This window comes from Epinephelus lanceolatus, chromosome 9 (assembly GCF_041903045.1).
Source record: "Epinephelus lanceolatus isolate andai-2023 chromosome 9, ASM4190304v1, whole genome shotgun sequence".
In the NCBI taxonomy this organism is placed as follows: domain Eukaryota; kingdom Metazoa; phylum Chordata; class Actinopteri; order Perciformes; family Serranidae; genus Epinephelus; species Epinephelus lanceolatus.
In genome coordinates, this window is record NC_135742.1 from 37,424,632 (window position 1) to 37,445,092 (window position 20,461).

Genomic DNA, 20,461 nt, shown 5'->3' on the forward strand with positions numbered 1-20,461 from the left:
GCAGCTGAACCTTGTGTCAAAACACAGAGGGAAATCAGCAGCAGACAGCGCAGGATCTCACCTCGATTTCAGCTTTAGCTCTATTTTATTGGAAAGTGTTTGTCGACACAAAGTGATTTTCGTTTAAGTGCGCGTACCATGACCGAACAATCAGCATTACTTCTTCGAAAACAACTGGCAGGTAATAAAAATAAAATATTGTAAGCAAATATAGGCGATATAGAGGCTACCTATCTAGCAGCTACCGTTAGCTTTTTTTTTTTTTTTTTTTTTTTTTTTCCAGCTACGCAAAGCTATGTTTACGCCATAGGAGTAAGCTCAGGGAGCTAACCAAGCAACATAATGGTTCCTTTTATCACTGCAGTTCAATGTGTGGCTAAGCTGCTTTGCTTAGCCGGTCTGTGGTGGAAATAAAGATATATATATATATATATATATATATATATATATATATATATATATATATATATATATTTAGAAGTATACGTGGCTCAAATATAATTGTATCTGTACCAACACTGAATCGCAACGCTAACCTTGCTAGCGGGGCTAGCAAGTTCGACATTAGTTAGCTGACGGAACAAAGGAATAATCAATCCAGGGACTCATCTGCTCTGATGACTTTAGCTTTGCTAATGATAGCTGTATATATCATAAGCCTCTGAAAGACAAATGTGCTGCTATATCAGTAGCGACCTGATTAACACAACAACCCGGCCACCCAGCTCTATAAGATAATATCTAACGTTTCTGGTGTCAAATCTGGCTCAGACTGTACCGCTAGTTAGTTAGCGGCTTTTAGTGAGGATACGCATCTCAGTGTTCAAGCCTTCTATGATGAGCTCTGCTGTTGGTTTATTTTAAGAATCGTCATCAATATTATTACTGTTGGTGTCAGTGGTGTGCCTTTTCTTATTAATGCCAGACACATGGACCTCGACACTGAGATACAAATAGCGCTGATGTGCAGCTGCAGCTTACTGACAGTAGCCATACATGCTGGTCTGCTGGCTAGATAAACCAATGATTTTTTAAACTGACATACTAGGTTTTTTTTACACCTCTGGTGTGAGTAAAATGAGAAAATATCATTTTGAATTTTAATATAATGTTCATCAGATAGAGGTAATCAGTATTCCTTTACTCAAGTGCTACTCAAAAATCAAATAAGATCATACAACTAATGCAGCATTCAAGATTAGGAAAAACTTTATCACAATATTATAAGGGTCAGCACATCAGACCATGCACATCTTGTCGCAGAATTAATATATTAATAATATTTTCTCAGTTGTGCACTGTAGCCAAAATGACCTACTTTGATAGCTAGACCAACTATGATCATGTACTGTACTGTCAGGATGTGGACAAGATTCAGGTTTGCCCGTGGTCCTGAATGACAGCATCCATCCACCACTGCATCCACTGATTTTAAAAAATGAGACAGGCAAACAGCCCGTCCCTATGACTGATTTTGGTTTCACTGTGTGTGGGGTTGTGAATCACTGGCTTTACAGTGGTTGACTCAAATCAGTCCTTCAAGTTGGTGATTCACTTCAGCAGTGATTATTATTTTTGGAAACCACGATTTCATTCAGGGAACATTAGCCAAAATGTATATGTATGAAATAAACTTACAATAATGTGAGATTATGACTTAATCTTCTAAAAAGTGAGAAAATTATCCTGTAAACATTTTGAAATGGAAAGACAAAAAAGCAGTGTATCTATTACTTTACTAAATATTCCAATATGATACAAAACACTGAAAAATGAATGTTTCCAGATTAAATAAAAGTTTAGTAGAATGCTTCAGCACTGGGAATTGTTTTGAGGCACCTATTTTACACTTTATTTTATTGAGAATTACAACAGGGTTCTAACTGGGAGCTCATTCTTTGGCCTCAAAAATTGAAACAGGGGCTCTATAGGTCAAATCAGCACAACCCTGCTTTTCTTTTTTGAAAGTAATGGTGTTAATTAACGGGACTTACACAGCACTTACTGCATATTCATTCTGTTCAGTAGCTGTTAACCTACATTGTATCATTATTTTTTTGTGAACACAAACTCAACATTTCCTGCCACTGCTTCACAGCAGAATTTTATCAACAACAGCAACAACTAAGGAGAAAAACAAACATGCGGCTCACCTCAGGTTTACCTGTGCCTTTCATTATACTCGGTTCATCAATGTCAGAGACTTAAATGCAGATTCATTATGGTTGTGCCTTGTTGTCATTTTCCTCTGAAACTGTTTATTGTACACCGTTTTTACAGCAGCTACGTTTTTTGAATGTGTTGTTGCTGTTGAGGCCTATTGTAAAATCAATTCAAATCCTAGTTTTGTGGGTTGAAATTTTTAAACCTTTTTAATGTTTTTTTTCTGCAGTGTGTGTAAAATGACAGGCATTTGTCTTGTGCTTTGCCGTGTAAAGGTTTGCTGTTGAGGTTGAGTTAAGGTTCCAAAGCATTGTTCTTATATTCACCAAATCATTGATCACTGCAAACTATGTTTTAACACCCTCTATAAACAGGCTGTAGTGAAATATTGTGTGTGATGTACCAAGTTTTAGCAATTAGCCTATTAGATGTCACCCCTTTCATCATTGTCCCTCCTGTTTGTCTTTTCAAGGGATTTGTCTTTAACAACAAACAATTTTAAACACTGACATTTCCAAAATCTACCCAGTAATCTTTCCCTGACGACTTTCTTGCTCCAACATGTAGACCTGTCACTTTTGTGAGATTGCCATAGTTGTGTTTATTTTCCAGTTCATTGTATTAAAAAATACCTTATGTCTCTTTTTTCAGAGCTCAACAAGAACCCCGTGGAGGGCTTTTCAGCTGGTCTGATAGATGATGATGACATATATAAATGGGAAGTTGTGATCATTGGTCCACAAGATACCCTTTTGTAAGTTAAATATTTGGGAATCATGTCTTTGGTTGACAAATGTATAAATGTATTTAAAAATCATCATTTCTCATTTCTGTCTCCTTGCTCTGTTCTTTGCATTGCAGTGAAGGAGGGTTTTTCAAAGCATACTTAACCTTTCCCTATGATTATCCACTGCGGCCTCCAAAGATGAAGTTCATCACTGAAATCTGGCACCCAAATGGTAAACACATTCATCAGACTCTTTGATGTTTATTTACTTGAAACTGAGGATGTCAGTTTCACTTAATTTTGCTTACAGAAGCACAACACTCAGTTAATTTTTAAGAAAAAAAAAACCCCACAAAATAAGTGAAATACCAGAGCTGTTTTCCTTTTAGCCCGCTGCTCTATTGACTCAGTGGGCTTTAGCACCACATTTCAAAATGCTATCCATTTAGAGGTGGTGAATTTTAATGTTTTATGTTGCAAATGTATTGCCTTTTATTTTCTGTTGGCTATGCTGCCAGACAGCAGGCTAACTGTGTTAACATGCAGAAACATGGTGCCCTCTGCCTGCCCTTCAGTCCACACTGGTTAGCTAGCTGCTCTGCACTGTGCACCAGCCAGGCAGGAGCTAGCTAACTACCGCACTCTTTGGGCAATTACCATTGGTAACACAGTCCTGACCGATAATGGTGGGCGGCATTGCTACGGAAACATGGTGGCCACCCCACAGTCTCCCCACAGGTCGCCCATATGAGGAAGCAGCTTGATTTGAAACTGCAAACCCCTTTAGTATTGTTAACAATGTTAGCACTGCTAGCTGTGTTGACAGAGCTAAAAGTGAAAACATACTTAACAATGTTTAGGCCATTTTGGGGTTCAAAACTAAGCCCCTTTCTTAACAGGGTGACCAAGGGGGAGACCAGAGGGTGTTACACAGTGCAGAACAGCTAGCTAACCAGTGGAAACCAGATTAACTGTTAACCATTGACTTCCCAACTTCAAATCCTTATTGCTATCACTTGGTCTGGACAATTAAATGAATTTGTGCTGTTTTATTGAATGATTTAACTTTTTTTGTTTGTTTGAATAGTAGACGAGTAATCCAGATTTTGAGTGTCCTGACATCACATTGTAATGGCTGCTGTTAAATTCATGCTCCCATTCTCTGCAGTTGCAAAGAACGGGGATGTTTGCATCTCAATTCTGCATGAGCCAGGAGAGGATAAGTTTGGTTATGAAAAGCCTGAGGAGCGCTGGCTTCCCATCCACACAGTAGAGACAATCATGATTAGCGTTATCTCCATGCTGGCAGACCCCAACAGCGATTCACCAGCTAATGTGGATGCGGCGGTGAGTTACACTACTTATCCCATTTCCCTGACACTAGAAATCCTCTTTTTATTCTTGTTCTCATGGCAGTTCAATTAAATTGAGGATGTGTCATTGAAAGAATCTTATGTTGCCCCCACAGAAAGAGTGGAGGGAGGACCCTAATGGTGAATTCAAGAGGAAGGTGGCTCGCTGTGTAAGAAAAAGTCAAGAGATGGCTTTTGATTAGGAGTTAATTGTAAATTCCAGGGTAGGTAAATTGTAATGTTTCAACTAAGTAATCGTCACATATAAAACCCTGCTTCTGAAAGTAAAAGTAATTATGGTGTTCTCTTCTTTTCAGATAAAGGAAATGCCTTCAGAGGGAAAATTTCAGCAAAAGGCTTTTGCACCCCTTGTTTTGCCAGTCAAAGGAATTGGTTGTCTTCAACCATGTTTCTGTGAACGGTTGTCATTTTCCGCAAGATGAGCCAATTTGAGAACCCTACCAGCGAAATTAACCTGTTTCCTACCTGGAATTGTATATTTAATTTTATTTATTTTGAGAAATTAATGATGTAAGATATGTCACTACTGTAAATTAACTTGCTTTTTTATCTGCTGCTGAACAGTTTCTACTTTATACCAGGTTTCTTATGCAATTTAGTGGTCAAGATTGTGTAAAACAAAATGAAAACCCGTCACCATTAGGTCATCACTTGTCCTCCCCACTGAATACTTACCACCAGATTAATGTCGGCCCAACAAATCTTTGTCAGTAGATGTGATTATTTTCAACACTGTCATTGAATCACTGTTGCCTTTTGTTGGCTTCACTTCCTCACAGTATGTGTGTTGATTAGAGGGACAGGTTGAGGACTTTTAGGGTTTTTTTTTTTTCTTTTTTTCATTTGGTCTTAATTTTCTGAGAAACAGCCTTCTGTTAGCATTTTCTTCTTATACTAGTGTACAGCTGCATGCAAACGTTGGGCACCCCTGGTCAAAATATAGTGTACTGTGAATAGCTAAGCAAGTAAAAGATGACCTGATTTCCAAAAGGCAAAGCGTTAAAGATGGCACATTTCTTCAATATTTTAAGCAAGATGATTTTTTCTTTCAATCTTTTGCAGTTTCTAAAAAAACTAGAAAGGAAAAGGGCCTGAAGCAAAAGTTTGGGCATGGTCAGTATTTATTAGCGTCCCCTTTGGCAAGTATCACAGCTTCTAAACACTCTTTGTAACCAGCTAAGAGTCTTTGAATTCTTGTTTGGGGGATTTTCACCCATTCTTCCTGCAAAAGGTTTCTAGTTAAACTTAAACTTAACTTAGTTCTGTGAGATTCTTGGGTCTTGCATGCACTGCTTTTATGCGGTCTATCCACAGATTTTTAATGATGTTTAGGTCAGGGGACTGTGAGGGCCATGGCAAAACCTTCAGCTTGCTCCTCTTGAGGTAGTCCATTGTGGATTTTGAGGTGTGTGTAGGATCACTGTCCTGTTGTAGAAGCCATCCTCTCTTCATCTTCAGCTTTTTTACAGATGATGTGATGTTTGCTTCCAGAATTTACTGGAATTTAATTGAATCCATTTTTCCCCTCTACCTGTGAAATGTTCCCCGTGCCACTGGCTGCAACACAAGCCCAAAGCGTGATCGATCCACCCCTGTGTTTAACATAATCAGTAAAACAGTGCACCACCACTCCAGTCTGATAAATCTTCCTGCAGGTCTTTTGCAGTCAAACAGGGGCTTTGATTAGTCTTTCTATCAATCCTATGAGCAGCTCTCTTGAAAAGTTTTCTTGGTCTTCCAGACCTCAACTTGACCTCCACAGTTCCTGTTAACTGCCATTTCTTAATTACATTACAATCTGAGGATACAGCTACCTGAAAACACTTTGCTATCTTCGTATAGTCTTCTTCTGCTTTGTGGGCAGCTGTTTAGAAGAGCCCATAGCTGATGATTGTTGGGACAAGGTTTCAGGAGTCAAAGTATTTATAAAGCTTTGATATTTTCATGACTTGGCCTTTCATAAAAATGACTGTGAACAAGCCAGAGTCCTAACAAGCTAATTCTGGCCTGAGACCCTGTTAAAGGTTGTCTGAGAGCTCAAGTATTTTGGGGTGCCCAAACGTTTGATTTGTGTGCCTTTTTCTTTTTTTTTTCATTCTGAATTTGTATAAAACCAAAAAAAAAACAAACTATAATCTTGCTTGAAATGTTGAAAAGCATGTTTCATCTTTAACTTCATGCCTTTTGGAGATCAGTTCATCTTCTACTCACTTAACTAGTCACAGTAAACAAAATTTTGACCATGGGGGGCCAAACTTTTGCATGTTACTGTAAATCTACGGGATATAAAACCATGACTCTCAAACCTGCATGATCCCCCTCAAACAGCTCATGTATTGTTGCTGTCTGTAGATGTAAATGGAATGGCGTACTCAGTGATTTGAGAGTTATTGTTTTATAATATATTGATTTGGACAAGCGTAGCGAATGGTAACAGAAGGTTTGTGCCAACTTCTCAGGAACAAAGGGTCTCGATTAGTAATCAGTGTGGTAAACCTCAAATATTCCTGAGCCTCTTCTTTAACACATGGTCAATGAAGATATCTATTATTATCACTTAGTCTAATGTCTTTTCACAACATTATTATAAATCATGGACAACCAAATACGGTCTGTGAAAACAGCCGAAGCTGTGATTAGTCCATGTGTACTGGTTAACTTGCAACTGAGCTTACCTCAGTTTAAAGGTTAACACATTTGAAAAGGATTATGGTTGTTTGAGTTCTTAATATATTAACATGGGGAAATTTTAGGGGCTCCATAGTAGGATTAGGCTAGTCGTTATTTTGTTTTGGCACATTAGGCTTTTGATCAATGTGTGGCTAAAGGATGATGTGTAAATTACACTCACTTGTGGGTTTAGACCCTGAGGGCTTTGGGTAGATTATTGAGTTCTGATTGGTGCATACTTAGGTAATATTCATCACATTTACATAATCACTGATTTTGGGTTGTAATTCTTGATAGAGACTTGAAGTTAACTCACCACTTACTAGAGTCTCAGTAAGTGTTCTGATGGGAAATGAACACAATCCCCCATCTAGGTTTTATTTTGAAAGGATATACACAGTCGTGTTTGGGTGGAGTCTGGAAACCACTGGCTTTTGTTCACTTTCATTGATGGTGTTGCTGACCATTAAGCCATTAGAACATCTATTCTGAATTATGTTATACATGACTGATCTGTGACTGACATTGAAAAACCATCTTTTGGCGCATGCAATCAGGTTTGAAGGAGTTGGGTATGTTTAAATATGATACCATTGTTAGTACATTCTGGGTGAATGTGATGTGTACAGTTAGTAGATTTCTGTCAACTTTATGATCACATAACTGCTGTTGACATTACCTTTTTAAGTCAGAATTTTCTAACCTACCATGACCTCCTCTGACCGGTGTTCACTGTATTTGCACAGATTCAGTGCGTTTGAAATGTCATTAAGCAATACGCTCTGAAAATGGTGTGTCCAGGTAATCCACCCTAACGCCATTATTTGTTTTTTTGTTGTTGTTTTTTTCTCATTTTGTGTCAATGCAATGTATATTGGACATTATGCTCAATAAAGTGTGTAAACAGAGTGGCCTGTAGTTTTGTTTGTGTTTTACATTTTAGATGAGAACACACTCTGGGTTCAAGTATATAGACCTCTGCACTGTAATTGGAGCCCTGGTGATAGTGTCAGATTTCAGGGTTGGCTTCATTTCATAGACTCTGCTGGCTCCAACACTTACTGAGCTGATAAAGATGTTACCAACATCTCTGATATATCCACAGGGAATACTAGGATTGTAAGTAACAATGAGAAAGCGGGTAACATTTGTTGAGCAGCTGAAAACAGACAACCTGTTAAAAAATGGAAGTGGTCACATCTTAATGAGGTAAGACCACAATTTGAGTGGTAAAATCTTAGATGGATTAATGTAGATGATGGATTTATGTATTGTGAGATTCTTGATTTTTTTTTTTTAAAGGTCTGCAGAATCCAACCAGAGATGCACAGATGGTGAGTCAAATATTCCTTTAAATGCTAACTTGACATCAATAAACCTGTTGTTTTCATTATTGAATTGCCAAATAGATTATTTGAATGCATATTATATAAAATACAATTGTAGATGTTTGCTCACTAGCTGATCACTGAACTAAACCCCTCGGTCTCAGAGTAATGGTCCTTTGTCTTGTCTCATTATTTGTGTAAAAGAAGCCAGCATTAAGTAATAGTCCTACATTCTTCTCACATAAAAGTGCAAAAGTACAAGTATCAAATGTATTTAAAATGTATGTAATATTTTTTGAATAAACACAGATACATTAACATGTAACTAACAACATTTCACTGTTGTAGCTGGTCAGGGGGAGCTAATTTTAAAGGGACAGTTCACCTCAAAATCAAAGGTACTTAATTTTCCTCTTACCTGTAGTGCTATTTATCTGTCCAGATTGTTTTGGTGTGAATTGTCATGTGTTTGAGATATCAGTCAGAGAGATGTCTGCCCTGTCTCCATTATAACAGATGTAGATGGCACTCAGCTTGTGGTGCTGAAAGCACCAAAAATTAAAAGACAGCAATGTGTTTTTCCAGAAATAGTGATCTGGTTACTCAAGATAATCCCCAGACATTGTGAGCAGTTTCATGTAGGAACTATTTTCCTTCTACCAAACAACATCCGCTAACCGTTTAACTGCGGAGAGGAAAGTGTGCGTCTACTGCTAGCTCGCCTAGTACCACTAAGCTAGCTAACGTTACAGCTCAAATGAAGAGAACACTATTAATGTAAATAACTTGGGTTGCCATGAGCATAAGCCCCTCGTCCATGAGCAGATGCACGCTTCCTTCTGTGTGGTGATACGTTTGGCAGGTGTAGTTTGGTAGAAATAAAAAGTTCCTGTTCACAGTATTTTAAATATACTTTGAGCTTTGAACACCACAGCTGAGTGCCATCTATTTCCATTATATTCCAGAGAAGGCAGACATCTCTTCAACCAATATCTCCAACCCTTGGCAACTTACACCAAAACAATCTAGATTAATGAATGGTACTACAGGTAAGAGGAAAAATATGTATTTTTGATTTTGGGGTGACCTGTCCATTTAACTACAATATATACTGTTTGGTAGCCTATTCTGAAAAGTAACTATGTCAAATAAATAAATAAATTTTTAAAAAGTACAATTTTTGCCTCTGAAATGTAGTGGAGTATAAGTATACAGTAGTATGAACTCCAAAAGCACAAGCAAAGTACAAGTAGGCTACCTCAAATTTTTATAGTACAGTACCTAATACAGACATAAAGAGCTCATGTGAATACACAACAGAGAAACTGTCCTAAAATATTTAATTTTACTGTTACATAAACACATGATTAATATTTTCCAGTAGGGAATATTATGCTTAAAATGTGCTGCTTAAATAACACCACAGATCTGTAATAAGGTGTTGTTTTGCTGCATGTTGCATTTGGCAGGCTTTGAATGTCTATCTAGTCAGCAAGTGAGGGAAATGCGCAGAGGAACAACTGTGAACGTGTCTGCAGGCAGCCAGCACATGAAGACAATACATATTCCCAAATCTATGATGTCTGCACCCTTCTTACAGGTAACCACACTTTTTCTTTTGGTATATTTCCTGTCAAGACCTTTCAGATGGTTTGAAAGAGGTAATTGTGACATTCCTCATATGTAACAACATTACTGTCATTCTGCCATGTATAATCACATCAGTTGTTGTTTCTGTCCCAGCATCCAGCCCTTACAGCTGGACAGAGACGCTACCTGTGCAGTATAGCAAACGTTTATAGTACAGAGCACATGAGGCAGCAGATGAAGCAGCACTATTTCAATGTGCTGCACACATGTGTTCAATCAGGTGTGTATCTAAATGTTTCTCAGACATGAGCTTTGACCACTACCATTCATCTCATGCTGTGTTTTGTATTTCCTATAGGTCAGAATCCCACGTGCAGAAGGAGGTATAGGATTCATCAGCACAGAGAAAATAGTACGTTCACAAAGGATGCAGAGAAGAATGTAGCAAGAGCAGATCCTCAAGGGCAGAGGAAACGCAGCAGCACAGCTAATTCTGATATCATACTTCCAAAAATAGTCAACAGATGACAGACTTGTTCGCAGATGGGTTTACGATTTTGAAGGCATTAATTACCTCATAGTTAGTCTCTGTGTTGATCTTTGCATCAACACCTGTTGTGTTATTGCACATATTTTCAAATATGACTTTAAATGTTCTCAACCAAGAATTGTGTGTTGTCATAGTTTTATGCAGACCTACACATATTATAGGCACCACTGCATTTGGTGCTGTAGTACACCTCATATTTATATTTTATCTGAATGTCAAGTTGTAGTAGTTGTCATAATATGTACTTGCATGTATTCTTACAGTAATATTTACTCACAAAATGACCATTTGTATATCAGTTACTCAACCCGTTTTACACTGAATTTGTGAAGAACACTTTGTTTTTCTTGCATGTCTCCACAGTGAATGAAGAATCCAAAAAACGCTAAAATCCTGATTAACTGGAGTAAATGGTGGTCATGTAAAACAAAAGCAAAACTACATCAAAACATCCTTTTACAAACTGAGCAGTATGGAGAAAATAAAATATCACAATATGTTTGACCAAATACCTCAATATGGATATCTCAGCTGCATTGTAGGTTTGACTATTGGTGTTTTCACAAAATAATAACACAAGATTTTTGATAAATAATCATCAGTAATGTGATTATATGACAGATAATATGGCGAATAATAAAGCAGCTAGAATAGTCTGGTAGGTTCAGAAAATTATATCACACTGCTGGAAAAAAGACAACACTTCCAATATAATATCCAAAATCTAAGACGATATCTAGTCTCATATCATTGATATCATATCTATTTATTGCCCAGCCTTATCCCAAGCAAATGCATTTTCACTAAAACACAACTCACATAAATCACTAATTAAAACAATTCGGCAAACGATTACTGTGCTTGGACAAGCATGTGCATTTGAACTCTGCTCATGCTTTCCATTGAGCAGAGTTCAAATGCATGTGCAGGAGACTTGATGCAGAAATGTTTAAACAGTAGCACAACATTTAGAGAAAATGAATGTTTGAAAAGGCCTATGACTGGATAAATGAGACTGGATTATACTGCAGGAGTTGTGTGGGAGTTTGTAAACAGATGTTTGATAATTATCTGTTTTTAAATTGTTTATTCACTGTGGAGGCATGCAAAGAATACAAAGTTTCCCTCGTAAATTTAATGTCACATAGGGCGAGTTACCAATATACTAATTATTATTTTGGGGAAAAAGTGTTCCTTTAATGATGCTGATGATTGCATAAGCAAAACACAATAATAAATATTCTATTGGATATTCTGTTGTCCCTGATCTCTTGCTGTCAGGCCTTTACTTTGGCATTATCAAATATCTAACATTACCACCTCTTACATAACTTGAGACTTGTGTGTTTTCCATTTTAGAAAACATTTTACATGATTTAGTGGAGCCAGTTTGAAGCTGAGATTAATATGATTATTTATTTCTTTTAATTTGCACCTAACAGTTTAACATCATGTTTACTATTATGAATATCATTTACCTAGGCCTACTGGCTAACTCTGGCACAATAACAGCAACATTCAATTATGTGCACCTCCTCTCGTAAATAAACCAATAAATAAACTATAGAGCCTCAGGGATAACGCTTCCCTGTAGGCCAGGGCCGAAGTTAGCATCGCCATGGTTCCCTTGACAAAAAGCCAGTGGGATTTTTCCATTGGATTTTGGATTATTGCAGAAAATAATTGCTTTGGCGAACAAAAGTCTATGGTAATTACTCCTTTTGTTTAGCAAGATAATCTAACAAATGAAAACCACCGTTATAATTATTGAAGCCTGACGCATGAAGCTAATGTCAGGCTATAAACAAACTACACTGTGGCCGCAAGACTTCACATCAAGTTGCGGCACTACAACAAGACTGTAAAGGCATGTTCGGCACAGCTTGGCGAGAGGACCATATGTAGTCTCATTTATAGCCACTTGTTACCATCTACCTTTTTGACATAGAAACATCAAAATTCATAGTATATTATTTACTTAAAGGTAGGATCTGAAGGATTTTCAAACAAAACAAAATATAGACATACACAAATGAAATCCTGCTTAATCATCACCTATGGGCTTCTACTCGTGTGGTGGTGACTCTGTTTGCAGAGCTCCTGCCCTTTAACTGTATTTTGATGTTTCTGTGAGCTCGGACCGCGAGCCTTGCCCGAACCTCTTCTGTGAAGCCTTCTTCGGTATCTCCGGGCTCCGTACACCCGGGAGAGTTGAGCCTGATAGGAGGGGCCGAATTTGAATGTGTGTTTACAAACAGCAACTGGAAAATCCTCCAGACCCTACCTTTAAGTATTTGCTTAAGTATTTTATGCCGTAGAACAAAACGTGAAAGCTTGTGTTAACCACAGACCTTATTTCACACATCTAACCAAATACCCATTAAAAAACAAAAAAACAATAAAACTGACTTCAAGAAAAGGGAGCAAAGAGTGCAAAAATTCTAACTCATTTCCGTATTTTAGGACTCATTCCTGGGGCACTTAAAAGTATCTTTTTGAGGCCATTTTCTTTTAGTAAATTATATTATTAAATCTTACACTTGGTGTGTTAGGGCCCTTTTCAGGCCAACTTAGCCCTTATGGCATCATTGTATTTTTTTTTAAATTTTTTATTTTTTTAGCTAAACTAATTAGCTATGTAGCTATCAAACTGGAGAATTCTTCGTTAGCACTGGCTGCGCGCGCTGTTTGCCTGGTGAGCGTCAGACCTTTACATCAGTCATCAGCAAATATGAACTGCACTCTGGAAGGAAATGGTGTCAAAGGTAGTACTAAGTAAGACTTGCTATATGTTAAAATTGCTTTGAAGAATAATTTAAAAACTGTATCCAGAATATAAGTCATAGCAGTTTACATGAGGCTACCAAAACATTAGTTTATGGTGAAAGACTGCTTCCGTTAGCTTAGCTAATATAGCTTAACTTAGCTTCAGTCGAACTAGCTAACTTAGCCGTTGTTACAGTGAAGAGAATGACGACAGTTGACCCACTGTATATTACAAGAAAAAGCTAGCTTAGTTATAGTAATAACAGGGTGTCTGCAGATTTTAAAAGTCTTAAAATCGACACAAACCTTTAATTTATCCCTCTTCTTTTTTCTTTTTGTCAAAATGTGTCAAGTTATACGTTGAAGTTCACATTTATGCTGTTTCAAATCTTAAACCTACCACTGAACCTAATACTGGCTTTCTACTTAATGCTTGCACTTAGCAACATGTAAATTATTCTTACCTGCGATGTTTGAATAAGAAAACGGTGATTTGTCAAAAAAATAAGTCTTAACTTTGGTTAAAAATTATCTTAAAAGGTCTTAAAAAGCATAAAATTTAAGTGTCTGATACCTGTAGACACCGTGAACAGAGGTAAACATCGTATGTTGCTAACCCTGGACTCTGGTGGCATTTTGTTGTGTTGCAGCATTTGGGAAGGCTATTCATGCCCTGTCACGGATCGGTGATGAACTGTGGTTGGATCCCATGGTGAGAGGGGTGAGTAACACCAACTAAAACTGGAAGGGAAACTGTGTCTAGTTATCCCATATTCTTCTTAACCAGGGGAGTAGCCTGGAATACTGATTCTTACAGAGGACTAGTATTACTGCTTACCCCCTGTCTCTTTTTTTTTTTTTAAATTAAATTAATGCTATTTTGAATGGAGACTCCATATTGGTTTCTTAGTGTTGGGCCTCCTGTCTCACTACAGGCAATGGCAGCAAGGAGCAGCAACTTCACTAAATCTCTCTCTCTCTCTCTCTTTGTCTTAAAGCTGGCACTGAGATCAGTGAATTCTACTCATTCTGCATATGCATGCTTCCTCTTCTCACCACTGTTCTTCCAGCACTACAGCCTGGGATCAGTGTCAGAGCAGAGCAGTGAAACCATCAAATGCAAACTGGTCATGAAGGTATATCAGTCATGTTGGACACACAGGATACACTTATTTTTTCAGGATATAGGAGACAGTAATGGAAGTCAACATGATAATGTTCTCCCTTTTAGACTCTATGATTAAAATGTTAAAATGGTGATGCCAGTCTTGTCTAAAACATGTCTGTCTGTTTTATAGTCTGTTCTTCCTCTGTTCCGCTGTTTGACTTCAATTGAGCGTAACGTGGAACGATGTCAGATATCAATCAGTACTCCCAATGACCGAGTGACAATCCAGTTTTTCTGCAGGCATGGTAGGAAACATGGCATTTTGTTTTATAAGCTAGCTGCAGGTGAAGGGGAGGTTCAGGATTTGCAGAGACATATCCTATTTGATTGTAAGGAGATTATCTTTAATCCATTTTAATGGACTTCTAATAACTTTGAACCCTTTTTCTTTACTTAGCCAGTTTTCTTGTACCACATTAAAAATGATCTCTATGCTGCAGACACTGCATTGCACATTGTCAGCACTTGGTGGCAGTGTGCTCCAAATGTCCTGTCTGTTTGTGTGATAGGCATCACTAAGACCCACAACCTGTGTTTCCAGGAAAGTGAGGCTCTGCAGGCAGTGTTTGCCGCACACCTCTGTCCCAATGCGCTGAAAGCTCCTGCCAGGTTAGCAGCTCAGTATCATCTTTTCAAGTTAGAGCCTCAACTTTCTGTGATGTACAACAAATTAAACTTCAGAGTACCGTGTGATTGAGTAGGACCCTTTTTTATCTTACAGTAGTTCTCTGAAGGCTTAGAAATCCATCTTTAAGCTCTTCTTTTCATGACAACTGGATTTACTGTGAAATTAATTAGATATATGGTAGCTGCTAGACGTAGTCAGCAGCAAATCATTTAACCAACCAGATTGACAAGAACATAAACATTAATGCCCAAAATGTAATCCATCACTTGCACGGAGTTGACATAAAACTCTCTGCTCAGTGCTTACAGTAGGTTGATTTTGTGTGGGTTTGCATTTGTTTTTGCTCTGCCTCTGCAGGCTTCTTGGTGACATGGTGACACATTTCCCAGTGTCCCAGGAGGAAATCACTTTGTCCGTGACTCCTCTGAGAGTCAGTCTGAGAAATTACCACGAGGGGGGAAATGGTGAGCTAGTGTTACATTGTGATTTGGTCTAGGTCCACAGCGTGGATAAGTGTTTGAAAGTCACTGCTGCACCAGCTTTGAGACATCTGACAACCTAACCCGATAATGCAAATACAGCATATTTATTTCTTCCACATTAAAACGAACATGTAAAAGGTTGTGCAGATACTATTTGACTTGGATGTACTTCTGTCACAGATCACCTGAAGTTTATGTACACTGAGATGTCCTTACACCCAGACGAGTTTGACTACTTTCAGATCGGAATGGAGTCGGACATAACCTTCTGTCTGAAGGAGTTAAGGGTAACAGGGTTATTTTCGGAGGCTCCTTTTATCCAGTCACATGAGAATATTATGTGTATCTTTGTGTGTGTGTGTGTGTGTGTGTGTGTGTGTGTGTGACTGACTGCCTCACCAGGAGTATTTTATGTCTAAGAGGTCATATTTCTGGTCCTGTAATCTCAAATGACCTTGCGCTCTCTGGGTCTCTGTATCATTTACATGTGAACTTTCCCCTCAGTGCTGTGACTCATCTTTATAGCAAAAATAGTGTAAGATAAATTACACATATTATACCACTACGTAGAAAAAGTAATTAAAGTTATGAGCTGTAGAAATTATAGGCTACTCATTGCATGGTTTGTTATGAAATGTTTAACTTTCACGCCAAGTCGACTTGTGTTTGAAAGTAAGAGTTGACTCAACTCAAGTTGATCTTAAACTTAATATATTTTGAGTGAAAGCTCTTATTATTATTATTATGTAATTTCCTGAGTAATCCAAAGTGAGTTCTTACAGTGTCTAAATTAACACACCACAATTTAAATTGCTTTATTCTCTGTTTGCTTGAAGAAACAAAGCACTTGGTCATTTGAAAATCTGGATGAACAGTCCTTGTGTCAGTCTGGTTAATAAGACTTGACCTGCATTAACGTTGCCCATAACTCTTGTCCCTAATGTCTTGGAATGGTTCTTGGACACCCCGCTGTGAGGCTCCTCATTAGCCAGCCTAGTCTTTTTGTTCCTGTCGGTTTTGGAAAATCGGGTTTGGATGGATTAGAAGCCAGGCTTTGGGTTTTAGTCAGCCTCAATTTACTCAAGCATTGATATGTTTCTTTATCTTGATCACTGCAAGCATGCCATCACACTACTGTCAAAATTACCAGCTATTAAAATGTCACAGTCATGACATGGATTCACACAAGCATATATCAGTTTTTTGCCCGTAAATTGCTGCAGTTCTGTTTTTTTCCCAGGGTTTACTATCCTTTGCAGAGTCACATTGCCTTCCAGTGTCTGTCTACTTCACCGCTGCAGGAAAGTAAGTTTCCTTGCAATCGTCATTAGCTTGAGTGGCATTTGTATCTCAAGTTACAAGAACCAACGTCAGTCCGTGGGGTGCTGTACCACAGGCACTCCAAACTGAGTGTGTAATTACCACCAGATAACCTCAAATTTCTATCAACTGTTCTAACCGTGGCTAGTGAGTCTGATTACATTACCAGCCATTTTACCAATTGACCAGCTGTGCTGAGTTTTAAAACAGTACAAGATACTGGTGATTTTAATACAAGGAAATTATATAATTAGATTTCCAACACTGTCAGATATCTGTCAGTGGGTCACTAATGTTGTTTGCAGGCCTGTGTGCTTCTCCGTGGAGGATGTGGTCCTGGAGGCTACTGTGGTGTTGGCTACTCTGATTGACTCTGAAAGCAGGGGCCCCTCTCAGCCTACAGAGACGCTGGCCCCTACTACCCTCAGGTAACAAACACTGTGCTGGCTCCTGTCACACTTCTTTAAATCCCATCTGCAATAATTGGCATCTAATCAATACGGATGCACATATGGGAGTTAGATTTATTTTCTTGTTATTTTGACACGGCAGCATTCTTGTCACAACTTAAGTCTTTCTGGGCCCAGTTTCTCAGATCTGCTGTGACGGTGTATCCCAGACTATAATTGAGTCTTCCCACAGGGCTCTACCTGAGCTTCTCTCCTGGCACTCAGTCAAGGCAGTTTGCCCTCATTGGCTGTTTTTAGCTTCCTAAGAGGGCGTAGTGTTACAGCAAACAGCCTTATGTCTGTAACAGAGATAAATAGGGCAAGTCCAGGACATGTGGGGCTACGTTAGAAGCCTGTCAGTGTGACAGTCTGTAATCCTCTCATCTCCGCTATGCCAGCTTGCTTGGCTGTTCTGCCAGTGTCACTGTCCTGCTCTGCTAACTCTCTCTCTGTTGTACTGTGCTTTGGGCTCTGGGTGGATGACCGTTAAACATCTGGGTCATTTGTACCTTGGTTTGCTTGTGTGCACTGCTGGGACTCAGCAGAGACCTGATGAGCAGGCAGTTCTTCAGTGCTCCTGTCTCCACTGCTCAGGAATTCAACTACAACCTGCACTCCTTGACCTTTATTTTGTTTTGCCATAAATCATTCAGGCTGTTTCAGGACAGATGCAGTACTGTTTTTTCATGGCATGCTCATAACAAAACTTGCTTGTCTGCTGCCTCTGGGGCCTTTTGAAGTACATCTGAATAGCCTGAGGTTGTCTTGAGACTTTTCAAAACTATCTTGCTCTCTTCTTCCTGCAGCCCTGCTCTTTATACTTTTGATCTGGTGCTTCTCTGAGGTTGATGACATGCAGTGTGGTTACATGCAGACGGTTGTTTTATTACCGTGCTTAAGGACACTTTCAGTATCAGCTGATAGCTACACACCCTGTTCATGAATGTCTTTGTAAAGGTGAATAAACAAAATGTACTTTAATATTTTCAAGGAATCTGAAGGTATTTAACAACATCATTTTGGTTATTGAACACATTGTTCAGACACCTCCTCCACCACCTAGTGTTCTCTCTGAGTACTATTTTAACAATATGATTTTTAATGCACTCTGTTGTATCTGTAGTGTTTGAAAAAATAATTTTTGATATGGAAGACAACAAAGACACAAAGTCCAAATGTATAGTCAGTATATTTAAATGTTTCTTAATCATGTCCATAAAGATGACCTGTTTTTCAGCCTTGTGGTTGTAGTGTTGTGTGAGATTTCCTCTCCACTCTTTGTGTAGCTCTCTTCTTTTCTCTGCTTCTTGTTCACCATTTCATGGCATCAACACTATCTTAACTCCCTCTACTAGACATGCCGATATAACCAACACCTCTTCTTACCAGGCTCAGTGATAATCTACATGTTCAGAGTCAGATCACACTGACACAAACTGTGACTTCACTATGCTGTCAGCACGGGGACAGAACTGTTAGTGTGCTGTCATACAACATGGCACCACATACCACAATTACACTGCACAGTGTCATGACTGTTTTTGCCAGCAGAGGAACTGATCATTAGGTCTGAATACTAAAAAAAAAAAAAAAAACATGATAAGCTTGCCGCTGAGAGTTGTGTGTTGCCGCCTGTTGTGTGTGTTCCCAGTTGTGCAGATGCCGCTGTTCTACCTGTGGGTTCATGTGAGGCAGACAGCAGTAAGGCTCAGGGTATTCCTGCTGAGATGGAGATGGTAGCCTCCAGCCAGGGCAGCCCTATAATCAACCCGCCTGCTCTCATGCTGCGTCTGCCTCAGACTGACAACCCAGATGGACTCGGTGTAGATGATGAGGCCTGTGCCAGTGTTACCACAACTCCTGCTTCCTCCATGGTAACAAGAGCTTCCTGTTGGTGGTTACTTTCATGCCTCTTTGCCGGTGTTGTTGGGTTGCCTGTCCGTCCCATTCTTGTGAATCTCAAACACATTCAGAGAATTTCCACAAATCTGGCACGGATGTCCACTTGGACTCAAGGATGAACTGATTAGATTTGGTGGTTAAAGGTCACTGTGACCTCACAAAACATGTTTTGGGCCATAACTCAAGAATTCATACCCTAATTATGACAAAAGTACATACAAATGTCTGATAGGATAAAATGATGAAGTGATGACATTTTAAATCCAAAAGGTCAAAGTTCAATTTCACTGTGACATCATAATGTTCTACAAAAATATTTTCTGGCCATTAGTCAAGACCATAACTCAGGAACAGGAGGAGAGACATTTGATGAGACACTAAATTAGTGACACTAATCTTGGGTGCCAACCTTGACACTGTACCGAATGTATAGATGTTAAGCATCCACATGCCGTATATCCAGTGGAGTAACATCCATATTTGAAGCACTGGCAACTGTCATGGCTTCATATGAGTTTGGACAGCCATGGATGTAAAGTGTAACTGCAACTTAACTGGTTGTTAAAGGCATACAGCCGCAAGGTGGTAATTCTGGTTTACTTGGAACTCTGTATGGCCTCTACTTGTTCCCTGAGGCTTGCAGGCTTTACAGTTTTGACAGGATGGGTGGCATTGTGAAGTGCCAATGTGCTTCAAGTGTTTTACTTTTACCTACACTGGAAGTATGCCCAGAGCGCCTGTCCTGTCACACCTCACCATATGAGGTGTGACTGAAGAAGACAGGAAAAGGGAAACTGGATGTGAGGGATGGGCAGTCTATGTTGTCCATCATCATGATGAATCTAACCTTTCTGTTGAAATGGCAGTCAAACCCAAAGTTTGTTCTTCCTGTTCTGGTATTGTTTCTCACTGTTGAAATATTTGGTCTATAGTTTGCACTTCCTTAAGAGGTGAATATTGGCTTGTCAGACCAGTTTTCTAGAGACTTGATGCAGCACTCTTTCATTGCATTGAGGATATTCACATTGACCTGTTTTTCTTCTGCAAAAAATAATGAAAAATCAAAATAAGAAAGGACACAATTTCTGAAACTGTACTCTTGACATATTTTATCTCCTTTTCCCTGTAGATCTGTTCTCTCCTGTTCAGGGCCTTATCTTCAGAGCAGGACACTGATGGTTGTGCTGTCAGGCTGCCTGTTCTGGCATGTTACAGTGATGGAGAGGAGAATGTGGAGGAAGACTTTACAAGAAGCCCTTCACTCTAAGAACAGAGCTGTTACACACTTTTGTGATGCCATCAAAAGTAGGCCATAACAGTCAAACATAGTCCAAATGATAACTAA

The 20,461-nt window shown here is 38.9% G+C and overlaps 2 protein-coding genes across 2 annotated transcripts; both read left to right on the forward strand.

The window, feature by feature from the left end:
• The first annotated feature begins 4 nt into the window (after positions 1 to 4).
• On the forward strand, positions 5 to 7,841 carry LOC117252222 (ubiquitin-conjugating enzyme E2 G1-like). The gene is made up of 6 exons (XM_033618956.2): positions 5 to 181; positions 2,815 to 2,917; positions 3,025 to 3,122; positions 4,059 to 4,237; positions 4,359 to 4,466; positions 4,560 to 7,841. The coding sequence occupies exons 1-5, from the start codon at positions 139 to 141 to the stop codon at positions 4,443 to 4,445; spliced, it is 510 nt and encodes a 169-aa protein (XP_033474847.1). The 5' UTR covers positions 5 to 138; the 3' UTR covers positions 4,446 to 4,466; positions 4,560 to 7,841.
• A 5,781-nt stretch (positions 7,842 to 13,622) lies between these two features.
• Positions 13,623 to 20,383, forward strand: rad9b (RAD9 checkpoint clamp component B). Its single transcript, XM_078171078.1, has 9 exons — positions 13,623 to 14,303; positions 14,466 to 14,580; positions 14,845 to 14,944; positions 15,321 to 15,427; positions 15,626 to 15,732; positions 16,686 to 16,750; positions 17,071 to 17,193; positions 18,866 to 19,088; positions 20,246 to 20,383. The coding sequence occupies exons 1-9, from the start codon at positions 14,052 to 14,054 to the stop codon at positions 20,381 to 20,383; spliced, it is 1,230 nt and encodes a 409-aa protein (XP_078027204.1). The 5' UTR covers positions 13,623 to 14,051.
• Positions 20,384 to 20,461: the final 78 nt, after the last annotated feature.